Consider the following 13,579-nt stretch of genomic DNA (forward strand, 5'->3'; position numbering starts at 1 on the left):
AAAAGAACATGACACATGTAGGACAAACAAAGAGACGCGTCTTTATGTTTTTGGTCTCCAGTCTGTCTCAGGGCCAACACAGAGAGACATACACAGACAGACACCTAGGGACAATGTCCCTAACATGCATGTCTTTGGACTGTGGGAGGAAAGTGGCACAAACACAGGGACAACATGCAAACTCCACACAGAGAAGCTGCAGCTGCTCAGGGATTTGATCCAAGGACCTTCTAGCTGTGAAGCAACAGCATGATCCACTCCACCACTGCTGCCTTCACAAAGATCCATTTGAAATGATTTGGAAATCATTTCATTGTGATTGTATTTACATTTTACAGCATCCCAACTTTTCTGAAAAGAGGTTATTGATGGAGAAAAACACAGAATCCTTTTTTATTCTAAAGCTCTGATAGTGTCTTGTGTTTATGTCTGTTTATTACAAGTGTTAATGATAGAAACACTTTTGTTTCCACAGACAGAAACCAGAGTCTTCAGGATCCAGTCGTCTGTCTATGAAGAGTGACTGGTCCAGAGGACCTCCACCAGACTTCAGTCTTGAACCTGGACCCTCAGACACAAAGTAAGAGACAGTTTCTACTGTAAACTGACCTGTAGACGATGATTCACTGAAGATGATTTATATTGATGATGCAGCACTATTAGTGCAGATCCTGGTTCAGACTAAGATGGATCTTAGTCTGGGTTTTATATCCACAAACTACTGATGGTGTTTCTGTGGTAAAAAAACAGAAATCTACTGATTAGTTAGTTATAAAGAAATGTTTTTACAGAGAGAAAAAACAGCTGATTGGAGAAAGATCCAGAACAAGACCTGGACTGCAGACAGACAGTCAGAGCAGCTCTGTACAAAGTAAGACTGAACATCTGTCTGCTGATGTTTCTGAAAACAAGACTTGTTGTTTTAAACACAGACATTTGTCGTATTATACAGCATTGACATTACATTTTTTTATCATCATTCTTTTGTGTTAAATATTATGATTATCACAAATTCTTAAACATCTTTGGTAGTTTCTGATCTGTCAGCAGATGTTGGTCTGCAGGAGGTTTTAGATGAACATAAGATCAGTCTGAGGAGGAGATGTGAATGTGTGACTGAAGGAAGTGATGAAACAGGAAGTGGAACCTTCCTCAACAGGATCTACACTGAGCTCTACATCACAGAGGGACAGAGTGAAGAGGTTAATACCCAACATGAGGTGATGCAGCTTGAGACAGCTTCCAAGATGAAGACCCTCCATGACACTCCAATCAAGGTCCACGACATCTTTAAAGCCTTACCTGACCAACAGAGACACATCAGAGTGGTTCTGACCAACGGCGTCGCTGGTGTTGGAAAAACCTTCTCGGTGCAGAAGTTCAGTCTGGACTGGGCAGAGGGCTTGGAAAACCAAGATGTCAGTGTGCTGGTTGTGCTTTCGTTCAGGGAGCTGAACTTGATCAAAGATGAGCAGTACAGTCTTCTCACGCTGCTCCATGTTTTCCATCCAACATTACAGAAGGTCACAGCAGAGCAGCTGGCTGTCTGTAAACTTTTGTTCATCTTTGACGGCCTGGATGAAAGCAGACGTTCACTGGATTTCAACAACAGTGAGGTTGTGTCTGATGTCACACAGAAGTCATCAGTCGACGTGCTGCTGACAAACCTCATCAAGGGGAATCTGCTTCCCTCGGCTCTGGTCTGGATAACTTCCAGACCTGCAGCAGCCAATCAGATCCCTCCTACGTGTGTCGACAGGGTAACAGAAGTGCGAGGCTTCACTGACGCCCAGAAGGAGGAGTACTTCAGGAGGAGGTTCAGTGATGAAGAGCTGTCCAGCAGAATCATCTCCCACATCAAGACATCCAGGAGCCTCCACATCATGTGTCACATCCCAGTCTTCTGCTGGATCACTGCTACAGTTCTGGAGCACATGTTGACTACAGAGCAGAGAGGAGAGCTGCCCAAGACCCTGACTGACATGTACTCACACTTCCTGCTGGTTCAGACCAAGAGGAAGAGGAAAAAGTATGGTGAGGGACATAAGAGGAACAAACAGTTAAACAGAGAGAGCAAGAAACACACAATTCCACAGGTGTTGACAAAGGCTGACAGGGAAGTTCTTGTGAAGCTGGGGAGGCTGGCGTTTGAACATCTGGAGAAAGGAAACATCATGTTCTACCAAGAAGACCTGGAGCAGTGTGATCTTGATGTCACAGAGGCCTTGGTGTACTCAGGAGTTTGTACAGAGATCTTCAAAAGAGAGAGTGTGATCTTCCAGAAAACAGTCTACTGCTTTGTTCATCTGAGCATCCAGGAGTTTCTGGCTGCAGTTTACTTCTTCCACTGTTACACCAACAGGGAGACAAAGGTACTGGAGGACTTCCTGGGGAAATACAACAATATTGATTTACATGACTTTTTAAGTGGAGTCATGGAGAAATCTCTCCAAAGTAAAAATGGTCACCTGGACCTGTTTGTTCGCTTCCTTCATGGCCTCTCTCTGGAGTCCAACCAGAGACTTTTAGGAGGTCTGCTGGGTCAGACAAATAACCGTCTGGAAATCATCCAGACAGTCATCAACAACCTGAAGAAGAACAGTGATAAAATGTCTCCTGACAGAAGCATCAACATCTTCCACTGTCTGATGGAGATGAAGGACCACTCAGTACATCAGGAGATCCAAGAGTTCCTGAAGTCAGAGAACAGATCAACGAAGAAACTCTCTGAGATCCACTGCTCAGCCCTGGCCTACATGCTGCAGATGTCAGAGGAGGTTCTGGATGAGTTGGACCTGAAGAAGTACAACACATCAGATGAGGGACGACGGAGACTGATCCCAGCTATGAGGAACTGCAGAAAGGCTCAGTAAGTCCAGATGTGATGGTTAAAATTATAAAGTAACATAAAGATGAAGCTTCAGTATGAAGAAATCAACCATCACAATACAATTTAATATAGTCTTTCAACACTATAAAGGTTTTCTTTAAAAAATACACATCTCCAATTTCTTGTGTTGTTTATTATCAGGAATTTGTAATGGTTATTTGTCCATGTCCTCATCACTTGCTTCATGTCCACGTCACACAACAGATAAGGGACGTCGGTGTGTTTTTTATTTTTCATCATAAGACAAAATGATTTTTGTGTTGTGTCTGTCTTTGGTTTGTGGAGGTTAAATACAAATGCAGCCGAACATTTTCTGGCTTTTAGAGTTTGTGTTGAAGCAGTTTTGACAGTCGACATGGTCTCTACTGATGTCTGATTTCTTTACAGTGGACACAGTGTCTCCACTAAGTTTCTATAATGTGTCACTTTATTATTCTGTTCATATACAGACACGTTTATATTATCTGTGATCTGGTGGAACCAACAGACCTTGAAGCTTTAATGCTTTTACACGTTTTTGAGATTTCAGTCAATAAAATGTAAAGTGGGAGAGAGTTTTGTGTGTGATGAGATAAGGCAGGTTGTTCACGAACCTCAAGATCAGTGCTTCAGTCCCCAGCTCCTCCTTCCTGAACAACAAACTGACCCCCAGTCATTTTGGATCAACAACTAAATGTTAAGTGACTGTTTCAGCTGAGAGAGGATGTGATGTCACCTCCCCTCTCTCATATGCTTAAGAAGACATTTTTCTCTCCTTCTTAATTCCATTTAAAGGATCATTTTAGTCACTAATGATATTTTCAACAATCAACAATTAGACAAAAATGAATTGTCTCTAATCATGTTTAGTGTCAGTCTTTAACCTGGGTTAGTTAGTTTGTCTTTTCTGTGGACCTCTGTTGTACAAAAACTATTGAGACATGTTGGAGCTCAGTTTGTCATTTGTATTTGTTGTTCGAAGACACTTTGACATGTGGACAGAAGGAAGTCAGGTTTCAAGCAGAAACATGAACAACTTACAAATTGGCCTCTTAAACTACATCTGCTCATGTTCATCTGCTGAAAGATTATTTTTATTATGTGTCAGATTTCAGCATAGTTGATATTTTCTATTGTCTGTCATCAGACTTTGTGACTGTGACCTCTCAGAGACTCACTGTGAAGTTGTGGCCTCAGCTCTGAAGTCCAACCCCTCCCATCTGAGAGAACTAGACCTGAGCTCTAATGACCTACAGGATTCAAGAATGAAGCTGCTGTCTGCTGGACTGGAGTGTTCCAACTGTAAACTGGAGACTCTGAGGTCAGTGATCATGCAAACTCAAAACATTTTTCACGTTTGTAGTTCAAATGTGTCAAAAAGTTTCAATTTAAATTTAGTTAAATTTAGTTTTAAATCAGAAAACAGAATAAAACTGTAGAAACTGCCAATTTGTTGTGAAAACAAATGTTTAGGAAAGTTTTCGATCTAATAACGAAAAGTTGGAAAAAATAAATTAATTTTCAGGTGTAATGATTTTTAAAATAAAATGTCTAAAAACACCCATTTTAAATCTGACATACAGAAGCAGAGAGACAGACCAAACATCTGGAAACATGATTTAAAGTATCTTTAGTGGTGTCTGACTCGTCTCCATCAACCGGTGACACTTCAACCTGAGCATGATGCTTCCTGTCACACAATCAGAATCACACAGAATAATAATCAGAAAACTTTTTATTGCCGGGTGCAGTAAAAACGCTTTACAGTACTCAGAATTTGTCTTGGTGTCAGGTGCAGACACAGAATCCAAAAATATAAAGTTAAAATACAAATGTGTGACACACTGTCTGAAGATTGGAGGAGGGGGTTATCTAGGGGGGATTAGGGCACTGGTCAGCAGGCTGACTGCAGTGGGGAAGAAACTCTTCTTGTGGGTCCTGGAGATGTACAGTTGTTGGAGAGATGGGAGGCTGCAGAAAACCAGACTGTGATGGAGGATGTGAGAATGGATTTGATGATGGCAGCGTAGAAGTTCACCCACATCTTAACAGGGAGGTGAAACCTTCTTGGTGAGGGAGCTGATGTTCTGCTCCCACATGAGCTCCTGGGTGATGGTGGTGTCCAGGAAGTGGAAGGACTCAACAGGACACCGGAGCGTTGCAGAGGATGACAGGGGGGAGGGGGGCTGGGTCCTTCCTGAAATCCACTATCATCTCCACTGTTTTGAGAGCATTGAGCTCCAGGTTGTTCATGCTGCACCATGACACCAGACAGTCTGTCTCACTCCTGTAGGCCAACTCGTCTCCATCAGAGACCGATGAGGGTGGTGTGGTCTGTGAACTTCAGGAGTTTGACAGACTGCTGTCCAGATGTGCAGCTGTTGGTGTACAGGGAGAATACCAAAGGAGAAAGAACACAGCCTTGGGGGGATCCAGTGCTGATGATCAGTGGCTCAGAGACATGCTTCCCCAGCCTCACAAACTGTCATCTGTCTGTGAGAAAGTCCGTGATCCACCTGCACACGGAGTCGGACACGTTCAGCAGGGAGCGCTTGTCTCTGAGTAGAGCTGGAACGTCCTGTGATCCTCAGCTTTTCGGGGGCTGGTACAATGGCAGGTCTCGAGTGAAATGTAAAAAATGTCTGTCAGCACTGGAGACAGAGTGCTTCAGGGTGGAGGGGACAGGGACACTGAGGTGTGAAGCTGTGTGGTTGATCCCATGTGGCAGTGGAGGAGGGGTTGGTGGGGGTATAATGTCTGTCTCATTGTCCTTTAGGTTGGCAGTAGAAGTCATTCAGGCGTTGGTCATTCACTGAGTGGGGGGCTCTAGGCTTATAGTTACTTGTTGCCTTCAGCCTTTTCCAGACAGAGGCAGAGTTGTTGGCTGAGAATTGCTGTTCCATTCTCTCACCATGTGCTAATTTAGCTCTGCTCACCTCCTTGCTAAATCTGGACTTAGCCTCTCTGTATTTGTCTGGGTCCTAAGTTCTGAATGCAGCTTCTTTCTGTGACCTCAGTTGTCTGAAGTCCCTGTCAGACTTGCACTGGCATTTTCCAGACTTTCTTTGGGGCGAGTGTATGTGTGAACACAAATACCCAGGTCTGTTAGGCCTGATATTACCTGGACCTTCCTCAGCCAGCTTCCTAGTGTGAAGTCTGGATTATCTCCACCCGAGGACATTTGTTAATACTCGGGAGGATTCACCATGAGTGAGTGGGCGTGTTGATGACCACCATCACAGTGTCTGTGTTCTCATCCAGACTGTTAGTGACAGACCTAAAAACATCCCAGTTCCTCTACCGCCTCATTGGTCCACATCTTTGATGTCCTCACAGCTGGTTTGCAGAGTTTTAATCTCTGCCTCTATGTCGGTATCTTACTCGTATCTGATGGTCCAACAATTAGTTCACATTGAACATTTATTGGATTTGTTTCTCAACTTAGCCGATAACAAACTAATTCCACAATACAAGTTTACGAACAGTAATTTCCAACACGTTCAGAAACAGTTTCATCAAACAAGTTTCTCAAAGTCTGGCTACATCCACAGAACTCGGTAAGAAACTGTTTGCCTCCACAGCTACTGCTGTCTGTGACACCATCATCCAATCTCTTGATGATGTCACTTTGTGTAGAGACACAACCAGTAACCAGGAGCAGAAATCAGTGCTGACCACAGTCTGGCCACCCCTGTTAAGGTGGTCTGGAACCAAAGCTGATCAGTTCTTTAAAGTTTGATCCATCTCACTGATGAGTCAAAGTATTGTAGGAAGTTTTTAGTCTGTCAGATGTGATTTGATGTTTGTCTGATAATTCCAGAGGTGAGTGAGGTGAGCAGCATGTTCTGAATCAGTGCTGACATGAATAGGTGTATGAATGTTGTGCTGACATTTGGATGATGTCTGTAGAAGTCTGACATTCTGATGATCCACAATAACACAAGGACAAAGTCCCTCTAACACCATTGATTAGGACAAATCTGATTGTTACTAATGATTTGATCCACATCTTTGATTCTTTATGCAGATTGAGTCACTGCAGTTTGTCAGAGATCAGCTGTGATTCTCTGGTCTCAGCTCTGAAGTCCAACCCCTCCCATCTGAGAGAACTGGACCTGAGCTACAACGACCTGCAGGATTCAGGAGTGAAGCTGCTGTGTGGTTTTCTGGAGAGTCCACACTGTAAACTGGAGACTCTGAGGTCAGTTCACTGACTGATACTGTTGGAGATTTTATATATTTAATCCACGACTTTAATTAAATATTTAATTCAACTCCAAACTTTCATTTTCACATTCAAAAAAATCATTTTTATATTTTTCACTGTTCCTAAATAAACTGGATAAAATGTTTGCTTGTTACATTTAAATGTATTTTTCTAACAACAATAAACAGAATCATCAGAACTAATATTTTATTTAAAATGAATAAAGACAAACAACATTTGTTGTTTTACTTCAGATCAGTGAGCTGTAATCATTGATGTTCATAGAAAAACAGTTGTACTTTTTCATAGAGTTGAATTTTCTTGTTAAATGAGTTGAAAAATATTTAAAGAACCAAACTGTTGTTTTTCCATGTTTCAGTCCATGAAGTGAAAATTGTTTTCATTTCACATTTCTGCTGAACATTTTACAAAGTTTTCATGAAATCATCTGTAATTTGGGATTCAAATAGTTTTTGTTCAGTTGAATCTGTGTTTAGTTTTGGATTTTTCTGAGCTGATCTGCAGGACAGAGACCAGGACCAAGCAAGACCTTTATACTGGATCAGTTCTGGTTCTTTAAAGTTTGATCCATTTCCCTGATGAGTCAAAGTATTGTAGGAAGTTTTTAGTCTGTCAGATGTGATTTGATGTTTGTCTGATAATTCCAGAGGTGAGTGAGGTGAGCAGCATGTTCTGAATCAGTGCTGACATGAATAGGTGTATGAATGTTGTGCTGACATTTGGATGATGTCTGTAGAAGTCTGACATTCTGATGATCCACAATAACACAAGGACAAAGTCCCTCTAACACCATTGATTAGGACAAATCTGATTGTTACTAATGATTTGATCCACATCTTTGATTCTTTATGCAGATTGAGTGACTGCAGTTTGTCAGAGATCAGCTGTGATTCTCTGGTCTCAGCTCTGAAGTCCAACCCCTCCCATCTGAGACAACTGGACCTGAGTGACAACAAGCTGCAGGATTCAGCAGTGAAGCTGCTGTGTGGTTTTCTGGAGAGTCCACACTGTAGACTGGAGACTCTGAGGTCAGACACCATTTTTTAGTTGTGTGCTGAGATTAATATGATGTGAAAGTTGTGGTGACACTAAACTACAGACAGGTTCATGTTTCTGAGGTCAAATCACATTCAAACTGTTCAGTGGTTGAAAGGAAGTTTTGAAAGTGTCGAAAAATCCGATGTAAAAATGTGAAAATGACATTTGATTGTCAGACTTAGAATTGAAGACACTTGTATAAAGCAGCAACAGAGAATCAGCTTGGAGCAAATAGAAGGAGGAGAGAAGAATCAGCAGGTTAAGAACAGGACACACAGCACTAAATAGTTGACTGAAGCTAATGAAGAAGCATCCAACTGCCAACTGTGTCAAGAAGCAGAGACAGTTGATCCTGTTTGATTTGAGTGGAATAAATGTAGAGAGGAGCAGCAGAGTGGGATTGGAAGGTGCAGAGAAAAGGAAAGAAATCAAGGACAAAGTCCCTCTAACACCATTGATTAGGACAAATCTGATCGTTACTAATGATTTGATCCACATCTTTGATTCTTTATGCAGATTGAGTGACTGCAGTTTGTCAGAGATCAGCTGTGATTCTCTGGTCTCAGCTCTGAAGTCCAACCCCTCCCATCTGAGAGAACTGGACCTGAGCTACAACAAGCTGCAGGACTCATCAGTGAAGCTGCTGTGTGGTTTTCTGGAGAGTCCACACTGTAGACTGGAGACTCTGAGGTCAGTTCACTGACTGATACTAATTAGATCTTTACACCACAACTGAAGTAAATTAATTATAAATCCAGTTTCCAGTAAAAGCTGGTTCACTGTGTAAAATGAAAATACAGACAATGCAATGATTTGCAAATCATATTTATATTTAATAGAACAAAGACACATATCAAATACTGAAATTGATACATTTGTTTTTTGTTTGTTTTAATATTTGCTCATCTTGAATTTGATGCCAGCAGCACATTTTTAAAAAGGGACATGTTAACCACTGTGCTGCATCAGCTCTTTTTCATCCAAACTATGTGTTTGGGTACAAACAGGACCAGCTGCTTTAATGTGGACTGGAACCAACCAGTTACCTGCAGTACCTTGTAATTAAAATACTGTGGTGCTAAGATCTGAAAGCAGCACAATTTGAGAAAATGTGAAAATGAACAAAACACAAAGAAAAGAAGAAAACAAGTTCATCAATTTAACAACACAGATGCAGCATTTAGAAAAAAATGCTGCAAGAACACAAAACCCAACAGAGAACCAGCTCCAGTGTTGCACTGGTTCCACTCACCCGTCGAGCCTGAAGCAACTGGTCACTGTGAGCTCAATAATGGAGTTTCTGAAGTACTTTAAACAGGGAGCTTCAAGTTCATACAGGTGAACTGTTGATGATCATTATTACAGTGAGTAAAGATTCATGTTGGAATTTAAAAAGACGCCTCTCTCTTAAAAACCCAACAGAGTGGGTGAAATCTGAGGGACAATCAGCTGAGTGGCCTGGTGTGGGTTTGAGTGGGGAGCAGAGATTCTCACCGCTCATATGGTCTGGACACAACACAAGGACGTATAGAAATGTCCTGCAATAAGACACAACACAGGAGCCCAGATGACCTGCACCTCCCCTTTACATGAACAGTGACAACCATCTGATTAAGACCTTGTGGACTTAGTTTCTTTGATTACAGCGTGATTTGTCCGTTGCGTCTCTAAGTGCATGGTCCAGTTGCTCTGTCCTCTCTGACTGAGGGACATAGTGAGTGAATGAGAGGAAGCAGCGTTAGTGGGAACAAAGCAGAAATAACAGAAGAAAAAGGTTCAGTTCTAAAACACAGACATGGTCACAGCTTCACAAAACCCTGCAGGAAGGATTTGGTCTCTGTGTGTGTGTGTGTGTGTGTGTGTGTGTGTGTGTGTGTGTGTGTGTGTGTGTCTTCAACCTGAAACTGGATGCACGTGATGTTACAGTGCAGAGCAGTGACACTGAGCAAAATAAATTGGATTGATTGTGATAGAAATCTTGCTAATCTAACATATGGTTGTGTGAGTGAATTCTTAGGTGAACCCAGTGACCCCCACCTCTTCTACAAATATTGAAATTAGGAACAAGGAGCTGTTTTTGGAGCAGCTCTGAGCCATAACAGCCAGTTCCCTTCAAAGAGCCTTAAGTCCCATCTCTGATGGACATGCTTGCTGTTGTCTTAGGTTTGTGATGCACAAAGTTACTAGAGTCAGAGGAAGAAGAAGCTCTTTCATTGCTTCTCTGCGTTGAACCCATCCCCCTGGGGGAGCAGTGGGCAGCCACAGGCAACACCTGGGAGCTAGTGCTGAGTGTCCTGCTGAAGGACACACCTGGTGCATGGATTGGGATTTGAACTGGGAGACTTAAATATCCCAGCTTGATGCTCTACCCACTGATCCACCAGGACGCAGTGATTTGGAAAATTTCTGTGACCCCATCTTAATAAATTGTCCCTAAACTTCCATCCAACCTCCTCAGGGGACAGTCGGTGACTTTCTGCATCACAAACGTTTGGTTCCAGTGTGTCCCAGCCATGTGTGTTTTTTAAAAAAAGCTCTTCATTTGGTTGTGTGGTGGCTGTTGGCTTGTTTCTCAAATTGCAGTGCTTTGAGCTCTCAGGGCCACCGTACTAAAAGCTACACTGTCATTCACTTTAAAGCACTTTCTTTGAAATTTGGCCAAACGAATGTCTCATAGGAAACTTTCCCACCTCCCTTCAGTCCATTTTGAATGAGCTTGAGTTCAGAGGAGACAGAGTTTCTGCATCGTGTTTCTTCCCAGAGACAAACTGTGTCCATTGACAGTGGATTTGTGAGGTTCCTGAGTCCACGCAGTGACTTTCACTACAGAAACATGTGTGTTCTTGATGCAGTGGCCCCTGATTGTGTAGGATGTGTTGTTGGGTCAGCTTGACTGCTGTTGTTGGTCTTTTCCAGCCTTTTGTTGCCTCTGTCCCAACTTTTTAGAAATATGTTTCTGGCAAATACAGAACAATCAGATGTTTCAGTTTCAACATGTCTTTGTACTATTTAGAATCAAATAGGTTTCAAATCTGTTTCCTTAACTTTTACAGTGTCACAACTTTTCTGGAAAAGGGGTTTGTGCATTTTAAAGTTGAATGTTTCTTGTTTTATCATCAGACCAACTGTGCAGAATAGAAATGATGTGTCTCAGTGTTAACTTCCCGAATATAACACAGGACAAGAAGAAATAAAATAGTATCACACTATCAGCTGATAATTATGCTGTATGAAATAAAGACTATGAGATTTAAACACAATATAATATTTGGGAAATGTAACAGATCAGAAAGTAAATCATATACTGTATGATGTCTGATTTGGATCAATAAAAACTAAAATAAGTGATTAAAATGAATAAAAACAAAGAACATTTGTTGTTTTACTTCATATCAGTGAGCTGTAATCATCGATGTTCATAGAAAAACAATTGTATTTTTTCACGAACGTGGATTTTCTTGTTAAATGAGTTGAAAAATGTTTAAAGAACCAAACTGTTGTTTTTCCATGTTTCAGTCCATGAAGTGGAAATTGTTTTTATTTCACATTTCTGCTGAACATTTTCCAAAGTTTTCATGAAATTATCTGTAATTTGGGATTCAAATAGTTTTTTTCCACAATAGTTTTGTAATAAAATAGTTTTTCGTTTTGCTCATTTTAGAGAAAACACCATTGATTAGGACAAATCTGATTGTTACTAATGATTTGATCCACATCTATGATTCTTTATTCAGATTGATCAACTGCAGTTTGTCAGAGATCAGCTGTGATTCTCTGGTCTCAGCTCTGAAGTCCAACCCCTCCCATCTGAGAGAACTGGACCTGAGTCAAAACTGGAAGCTGCAGGATTCAGGAGTGAAGCTGCTGTGTGGTTTTCTGGAGAGTCCACACTGTAGACTGGAGACTCTGAGGTCAGTTCACTGACTGATACTGTTGGAGATTTTATTAGTTTTTTCCCCAACTGTCATTAATGAATCAATTACACTGTGAAGTTAAATGTTTCTTATCTCAACAGACTAAAAATATTTTCTTCAGTTTCAGGTGAAAGTATTAATAATAAACCTACATTTCTTTAGAAAGTGTCCAAAGTTGCTTAACAAATGACTAAGACAAAAATGCCAAACTAAAGCAAATACAAAGAGAAAAATGTAAAAGCAGTAAAATCAAACTCTTTTTAGAACAGCAATAAAATCCTTATTAAAATAATTTTACAGTCAGTGAAAAGCTGCATTATAATGGATCTGCAACCTTAAAGAGACACATGTTTAACTCTTCAATGAAACTGTGTTGGTGAATGTGAAAGGGAAGTTCAGTCCAGAGTCTCAGTTCTGGTTCTGAGTTGAAGTTCAGCAGCTGAAGTAGATCACAGCATGAGGGAGGCAACATCATAAAGGCTCAAATTGGCCAGTTATGCAGGAGCAAGGCCATGCAGAGCTTTGAATACTTGCTTTGAATGCTTTGAATACCAAAAGAATTTCAAACTGAACATGATGAAGTAACGTGTTCACGTTTCAGATTGGATGAGACATTTGGCTGCAGAGTCCTGGATAATCAAAGATGATCAATACATTTTGGGGAATGTCAGACAAATATTGGGTTTTGTTGCATCTAATTATTTTTAGTCATTTGTCATTTTTCTGTCAAATTAAACCTTCAGATCTCAAATTGTAAAGAATGTTGAGGTAATTTTTGAATTTAACTACAGATTTATCACAACAAAAAACTGAAATAAAACAATATTCTTTGTTGTTTACTTCATATCAGTGAGCTGAAATCATTGATGTTCATAGAAAAACTGTTGTATTTTTTCACAGAGGTGAATTTACTTGTTAAATGAGCTGAAAAATGTTTAAAGAACCAAACTGTTGTTTTTCCATGTTTCAGTCCATGAAGTGGAAATTGTTTTTATTTCCAATTTCTGCTGAACATTTTCCAAAGTGTTCATGAAATTATCTGTAATTTGGAATTAAAATAGTTTTTTTTTCACAATAGTTTAGCAGTAAAGTAGTTTTTAATTTTGCTCATTTTAGAGAAAACACCATTTGATTAGGACAAATCTGATTGTTACTAATGATTTGATCCACATCTTTGATTCTTTATTCAGATTGATGAACTGCAGTTTGTCAGAGATCAGCTGTGATTCTCTGGTCTCAGCTCTGAAGTCCAACCCCTCCCATCTGAGACAACTGGACCTGAGTGCAAACAACAAGCTGCAGGATTCAGGAGTGAAGCTGCTGTGTGGTTTTCTGGAGAGTCCACACTGTAGACTGGAGACTCTGAGGTCAGACACCATTTTTTAGTTGTGTGCTGAAATTAAAATGATGTGAAAGTTGTGGTGACACTAAACTACAGACAGGTTCATGTTTCTGAGTTCAAATCACATTCAAACTGTTCAGTGGTTGAAAGGAAGTTTTGAAAGTGTCGAAAAATCCGATGTAAAAATG

At 40.7% G+C, this 13,579-nt stretch overlaps 1 protein-coding gene across 26 annotated transcripts in view; it reads left to right on the plus strand.

Annotated features, from left to right (window-relative positions):
- LOC137124436 (uncharacterized) overlaps positions 1-13,579 on the plus strand; it is a 274,410-nt gene that overhangs the window by 79,453 nt on the left and 181,378 nt on the right. For 9 of the 26 annotated variants that reach the window (XM_067499399.1, XM_067499414.1, XM_067499421.1 and 6 more), the window contains exon 4: positions 476-580. In XM_067499399.1, the coding sequence (XP_067355500.1) occupies positions 476-580 (105 nt within the window). Of the gene's footprint in view, positions 1-475; positions 581-791; positions 872-1,032; positions 2,870-4,016; positions 4,191-6,896; positions 7,071-7,951; positions 8,126-8,651; positions 8,826-11,869; positions 12,047-13,239; positions 13,417-13,579 lie in introns of all 26 variants that reach the window. The other 17 variants (XM_067499391.1, XM_067499392.1, XM_067499389.1 and 14 more) reach the window with 9 other exon arrangements.

The sequence above is a fragment of the Channa argus genome, chromosome 3 (assembly GCF_033026475.1).
Source record: "Channa argus isolate prfri chromosome 3, Channa argus male v1.0, whole genome shotgun sequence".
In the NCBI taxonomy this organism is placed as follows: domain Eukaryota; kingdom Metazoa; phylum Chordata; class Actinopteri; order Anabantiformes; family Channidae; genus Channa; species Channa argus.